The 6,824-nt window shown below is 46.4% G+C and overlaps 1 protein-coding gene across 1 annotated transcript; it reads left to right on the forward strand.

Annotated features, from left to right (window-relative positions):
* Window positions 1-347: 347 nt before the first annotated feature.
* Window positions 348-6,561, forward strand: SHISA3 (shisa family member 3). Its single transcript, XM_033160746.1, has 2 exons — window positions 348-663; window positions 5,709-6,561. Exons 1-2 carry the CDS (start codon window positions 348-350, stop codon window positions 6,152-6,154), a joined length of 762 nt encoding a protein of 253 aa, XP_033016637.1. The 3' UTR covers window positions 6,155-6,561.
* The last annotated feature ends 263 nt before the right edge of the window (window positions 6,562-6,824 follow it).

A 6,824-nucleotide genomic window follows, 5' to 3' on the forward strand; every position in this document is an offset into this window, starting at 1 on the left:
GTATATGTCACGGAAGGGGGTGGCAATCCGGAGTTTAGAGATGCTTAGGTGGGGCATAACCCCCCCCCCAAAAAAAGGTTGGGAACCACTGGGCTAGAGAACCCTCGTGGTCCCTTCTAACGTACCCCGGAGGGCAAGGCGAAAACAACCATCCCCTCCCTGAGGCGCTCTCGGAAGGGGGAGCCTCGACGCCGGTGGCCCAGAGTCTTCGGCGGGGAGAGGAGGAGCAGGAGGGGCCGGCGGCGGCGGCGCCCTGGAGTGCCGTCCCCGCCTTCTCGCTCCTCAGGGGGCGCCTTCGGGTGGGCAGCGAAGGCGTCGCCGCCGTCGGAGTCGCCCGAGGGTCGGCCATGGGCCCGGGCGCGTGGCTGCGCTGCCTGGTGCTGGGCTGCTGCTTGGCCGGGCGCTGGGGCGGCGTCGGCGTGGCGCAGAGGCCGGCGTCGGCGGCCGCGCTGGGCGGCGGCGAGTACTGCCACGGCTGGGTGGACGCGCGCGGCGCCTACTCGGCGGGCTTCGCGTGCCCCGAGCGCTTCGACGCGCCCGACGCCGCTATCTGCTGCGGCTCGTGCGCCCTGCGCTACTGCTGCGCCGACGCCGGCGCGCGACTCGAGCAGGGCGGCTGCACTAACGACCCGTCGCACGCGGAGCAGCCGGCCGGGAGCGCCCGTGAGTGTCAGCCGGGAGCCCCGGGGGGGGGGAGGGAGGGATGAGTGGGGTTGGGTTGCGGGAGAAAGAAGCGGGCCCCGGTGGCGTGGAAACGTGGACTCGACGTGGAGTTGGAAGGGGCACCCCGGGTGTCATCTGGTCCACCCCCGTGCAGTGCAGGACGAAATGCATGGTTGGAAGTGATCCCGAGTAATCTAGTCCAGTGTTTTTCAACCACTGTTCCGCGGCACACTAGTGTGCCGCGAGATGTTGCCTGGTGTGCCATGGGGAAAAAATTGTTTATTTGATTCCTATTCAATGTTAATTTTTTTAACATTTTCTAATGGTGGTGTGCCTCGTGATTTTTTTTCATGAAACAAGTGTGCCTTTGCCCAAAAAAGGTTGAAAAACACTGATCTAGTCCACCCCTGTGCAATGCAGGACTAAATGCAGTGTTGGAAGGGATCCTGAGAGTCATCTAGTCGAACCCTCTGTGATTGCAGTAATAAATGTGATGTGTTAGGATCGTAGAGTTGGAAGGGACCCCCAAGGGTTGTCTAGTCCAGTGTTTTTCAACCTTTTTTGGGCAAAGGCACACTTGTTTCATGAAAAAAAATCACAAGGCACACCACCATTAGAAAATGTTAAAAAAATTAACTCTGTGCCTATATTGACTATATATAAAGTAATTCTCTTGAATAGGAATCAAATAAACAATTTTTTCCCACGGCACACCAGGCAACGTCTCGCGGCACACTAGTGTGCCGCGGAACAGTGGTTGAAAAACACTGGTCTAGTCCAGCCCTCTGCAATGCAAGAATTTCAACTAGATCATCCATGACAGATGGACATCCAACCTCAGTTTAAAAACCTTCAAGGAAGGAGAGCCCAACACCTCCCAAGAGAGGCCGTTCTACTGTCAGACGGCTCATACTGTCCGAAAGTTACTTCTAATGTTTAGTCAGAATCTCCTTTCTTGTAAATTGAAGTCCTTGGTTACTAGCTTCCAAAACAAGAGAAAACAGACTTGCTCCGTCCTCCATGGGGCAGCCATTTAGATATTGGAAGATGGCTGTCGTATCTCCTCGCAGTCCAATCCTCCTGCCCTGGTGCCTATGGACCCCTCTGCAAATTGCCCGTTTCGATTTTGCACTTCAGGCTGTGTGGAACCACAAGCACCTTCAGGGAGAGCAGGCAGCTGATAGGCGTATTTACTTGGGCATAAATTTCGGCGGAACTTAGTGCGAAGAAAGTGGGCGCAGGTTGGCAACCTTAAATATTCCTCCTGTATGAGTCCCCACCGCATGCCTTGATGAAAGGAAAATTGCTGGGCTAAATTTATTTTTCACACCAAGCCCTGAGTGTGGCTGCTCAGAAGTCTTGGTCTTTATTCCCAAGAGAGTTTGGGTAGCATTGAAATCCCGCTGTCTTCCTGGAGAGCATTCTAGCAATGGTTACAGAATTATCTTAAGAAAACCCTGATGCCCTTTTCTAGCAAAAAGCTCACTATGGTGTTTTAGAAAGCTGCTACATTGCATAACTCTCGGTGCTGAGCTATTCTTTCTTTAATTAAATTTTAGGATTGCTTAATTTTCTGAATTCAAGTTTTTTTGTTTTTAAATTGGGGGTGTCTTTCGGTCAAACTCTGTTCAGAAGTGGAGGGCATTTGCTACCTATCCTAGGAGGTCAGGATCTGCCCCGAATCAGATGTGGGGTCATGTGTGGCTGCAATTGTTTGTGCATTTATGGAGGAGTATGCCCCATTGGGGGGACCCAGGTGGCGCTGTGGGTTAAACCACAGTCTAGGGCTTGCCGATCAGAAGGTCGGCGGTTCGAATCCCTGCCACGGGGTGAGCTCCCGTTGCTCGGTCCCAGCTCCTGCCCACCTAGCAGTTCGAAAGCACGTCAAAGTGCAAGTAGATAAATAGGTACCGCTCCGGCGGGAAGGTAAACGGCGTTTCCGTGCGCTGCTCTGGTTCGCCAGAAGTGGCTTTGTCATGCTGGCCACATGACCCGGAAGCTGTCTGCGGACAAACGCCGGCTCCCTTGGCCTATAGAGTGAGATGAGCGCCGCAACCCCAGAGTCGGACACGACTGGACCTAATGGTCAGGGGTCCCTTTACCTTTTTATGCCCCATTGGACACAGTGGGACTTCTGAGTAAACTTGCACATGATTGTGCTCAAAATGTTATTCACCAGCCAAGCAGGTGGGCTTGGTAAATCCTCAAAAATATAAAGTCTGACAAGCGTTCTTTCCCTTCTATTTCATGGTTTTAATCAGCCGAGAAAGGATCAGGGTCGCAGATAAATAGCAGAGCTCATGGGGGGATGCTTGGGAGAACTTTACTAACTCCCTAGACTTTTAAAAATGGGTAGAAAGCAGCCCTTTCCTGGGACACAAACATATTACAGAGAGATCACTACCTTTCTTGTTCAGGTATATAGTATGGACTTCAAAGCTGCTATCTTGGGCAGTCAGTACTTGGATTAGAAAACCTTCAACCCATCATAAACTTTGCTGCTGTCTGTCCAGTCCAGGAAAGCAACTTCAATAAAATAAAATAGAATCCCTTTAAACCCAGCCCCAAATATACTGCAGTAAAAGAAGATGCAATACAACATTATTGCAACTTTTATCTTTCCTTTTTATTTTTTCCTAGATCTTCAGAATTGGATCACTGGGTAAATAGGAAAGTATTCAGGTCACGGGTATTGTGAATACCAGTTGCTGGAAACCACAGTAGGGGAGAGGGCTCTTGTGTTCCAATACTACTTGCTGGTTTCCCACAGGCAACTGTGAGAACAGGATGCTGGTCTAGGTGGGCCATTGGCCTGATCCTGCAGGCACTTCTTATGTTCTTACTATTGCCAATGTCCCCCAAAGCACGTTGTTGATGTTTTGTAGGGGGGGGGGGGAACCCAGTTGCCCCACCTAATTTGAAAAGAAACTCCCAAGCACAAAACAATAATAAAATATAGAACAGTCCCCACTGAAATCACAAAGGTTGACATCAGATCAAAGCTCCCATAACAAGTTGTTGTTGTTCAGTCGTTCAGTCGTGTCCGACTCTTCGTGACCCCATGGACCAGAGCACGCCAGGCACGCCTATCCTTCACTGCCTCCCGCAGTTTGGCCAAACTCATGCTAGTCGCTTCGAGAACACTGTCCAACCATCTCATCCTCTGTCGTCCCCTTCTCCTTGTGCCCTCCATCTTTCCCAACATCAGGGTCTTTTCCAGGGAGTCTTCTCTTCTCATGAGGTGGCCAAAGTACTGCAGCCTTATAACTGTGCACAAAGCTGTAACCTTAACATTCAAAAGAGCAGAATTACTCTACTATCCCTTTCAGAGTCAGGATCCCTGTTGATTCAGTGCACCTGCTGCCCTGTTTTCTTCATCTTGGGAAAAAAAAAAAAACAAATTGAAGAAGTTTGCAAATACATCCAGCAAATTATTTGCAGCCAAATTTGGGGCATCTTTTCCCCGACTTCCTATGAATTCGTTGGGACTTATTCCCAAGTTAAAGTGTGCCTAGGTTTGCAGCTCCACTCACCAGTCCCACTGAGTTCAGCAGTGGTCAGGACTGCAGACTTAACTCTGCAACAAAATCTTTATTTCACTGTCTTTATAAAAAGGCATTCTAGAGCTCTGGAACTGTAGCGTTATGGTTTAAGACATTTCCAGTTTTGGAATTTACGTGTTCATTTCGTATAAAGGAGGGGGAAATCCAAAAGCACTTCCTTCACCCTTGAAAATAAGAGAAATATCCCAGGTTCTCTAGCGCAGTACTTTTCTTTTTTTGTTTTGAATATAATTTTTATTGATTAATATAAAGCAAACATATAATAACATTGTAGATGATAGAAACAATAGACAAATAATAAAAATAGTAAAAAATATAATACAATTCATATCATTCTTAACATTCGCTATTTCCAAACTTAGACTTCCCTTCTTTCATATTATGTCTTCCTTATGTCTTACATCTGTATTCCGCACGTGGATTTCCTTCCCATATTACATTCATACCATGCTTCCTGTTCCTTAATTTTCCATATTCACTGTTAAAGTCAAAATCTCCTCACGCCTTATAGTAATTCCACTTATTAGCCAAAATTTACCAATACATTTCCCATATCTCTATACGCCATGAGATATACATCAATATTTCACAGTTTACATATCTTGTCTAAATACTCAATATATTTTCCCCATTCTTTTCTAAACGTTTCCTCCCCTTGTTGCCTGACTCTCATTGTCATCCTTGCTATTTCCATATATTCAGCAGTACTTTTCTTAGGACCATCTAAAAATAATAACCACAAGCGGTGAGATAGCCTCACAAATTTCACAGAAGTTTTTTCTCAGGGTCGGTGTTAAACAGAAAGGAGAGGAAATGGGGAGCAAAGAAAAAGGAAGCATTTTGTAGACAAAGTAGGTTCAGACACGCCAAGTGGGGAAAAATATTGTTGGAAATAGTTACTCTTGTAACAACAAACAACTTTCAAGTAGGGAAAATTTCCTGGATTGAAATACAGGGTTAGAATGGCTTGAGCTAACTGGGGAATTCTAGTAGAGGGTGGAATCATTGATAGTAAACTTTTTAAAAAACAACAACAATACTTGTCCAGTGAGATTTTTGTTCCATGTGTAGAAAGTAGAGGCTGACTAGGGGGGGAAACGGATTAGTGCAGGAATTTGTTGAGATCTGAGTAAGAAGAATTAGGTTCTTGCAGTTAGAATTTTAGCTGGGGTTGGATCCAGACTAAGTTCGTTGAACATAGGCATCATCAAAATCAATCAGACATGCTCATCTTAGCTTAAATTATGTCCCATTGATTTAATTGGAAACGAAGTGGAACTAATTTAGTCTGGCTCCAACCCATTAGTGAGTGACCCAGAGAATTAGTGTCAGGTATGCTATTAAGACTTGATTATTGTGCCATAATCTTTGCGAAGCCTTTTGTAACTTTTGAAGAAAATGGAAGAATATAAGCAACGATTTTCTAATGCATATAAGCCTGGCTATATTTTGTTCATAATTTATTTCCCCTGTCTCGCTCAGAACCAGTCTATGTGCCGTTCCTGATCGTCGGATCAATATTCCTCGCCTTCCTTTTCGTGGGCTCCTTTGTCGCCGTTTATTGCTGCACGTGCTTAAGGCCGAAGCAAACGTTGCCGCAGCCGATCCGGTTTTCTCTCCGAAGCTACCAGATGGAGACTTTGCCAATGATCCTGACCTCAACTAGCTTAAGGACTCCATCCAGACAACCCAGCACTGCCGCCAGCTCAACTTGCACGGCCGGCGCTCTCGGCAGGTTTTCATTTGCCAGGCCAGAGTCTGGCTCTACAGCGGCATCTTCACCCCCACCTTACATGCCAGGCTGCTTACAAATGGGCCAGTCGGTCAGCCTCTCTCAGCCCTCTGGGTTTTTGGTGTCGGGACCATATTTCTCCTATCCTTTGGACTCTGAGCCGTCTCTAACTGGGAAGAGCGTTCCGGAAACTTAGCCAGAGCTGAGCGAAGCGTTCAAAACAACCCTTTCGCTAAGAAGCACAATGGGCTCCTGCGTTAATGTGGTTTTCATTGTGGTGTTCTCTGCTTATGGAACTGAAAATCACGTGAATGGGTGAGTTACCCTTTAGAAAAAGTGTCAATTATTGCAGGAATTTTCGTTTGGTAAAAGAGTACTGGTCTAAAACGCGTTGGACTTGTTGGAATAAAATGTACATTCCCAACTGATATCAATTTGGAGCATATCTGCATTCAGAAAGTGTCACCTGACCAATGTGTGTCATTGTGTGAGTAAAGCAGCACATTCCTGCCTTGCAGGGGGGTGGATTAGATGATCCTCAGGGTCCCTTCCAACTCTACAATTCTATGATTTTTGTGATCTAATATGAGCAGAGTTCTGGCAGATACAGACATTAAACAACCACATTGTTTGGATAATTTATTTAGGCGATGGGTAGCATTAGTGATGATTTCGATGTGAACTTTAAACATATCAGTTCCAGATAGTGGGATATCTGACTGGATCATGCCCTGCGTTTTGTGTGTGTTTTAAATATAGGCGTACCTTTAAAAAAAATCACCAGAATTAGTATCACTTTTTATAAAGGGAATAGTTTTATTCATAGATATTGGAAGATCATGTCACTAAAAGAACAAGCTATAAAA

The sequence above is a fragment of the Lacerta agilis genome, chromosome 9 (genome assembly GCF_009819535.1).
Source record: "Lacerta agilis isolate rLacAgi1 chromosome 9, rLacAgi1.pri, whole genome shotgun sequence".
In the NCBI taxonomy this organism is placed as follows: domain Eukaryota; kingdom Metazoa; phylum Chordata; class Lepidosauria; order Squamata; family Lacertidae; genus Lacerta; species Lacerta agilis.

Bases quoted from the DNA above. Each gene is read 5' to 3' on its own strand.
- SHISA3 (XM_033160746.1), top strand. From the start codon at position 348: ATGGGCCCGGGCGCGTGGCTGCGCTGCCTGGTGCTGGGCTGCTGCTTG. The intron at 664-5,708 runs GTGAGTGTCAGC...TGTCTCGCTCAG, and splicing joins GCAGCCGGCCGGGAGCGCCC to AACCAGTCTATGTGCCGTTC.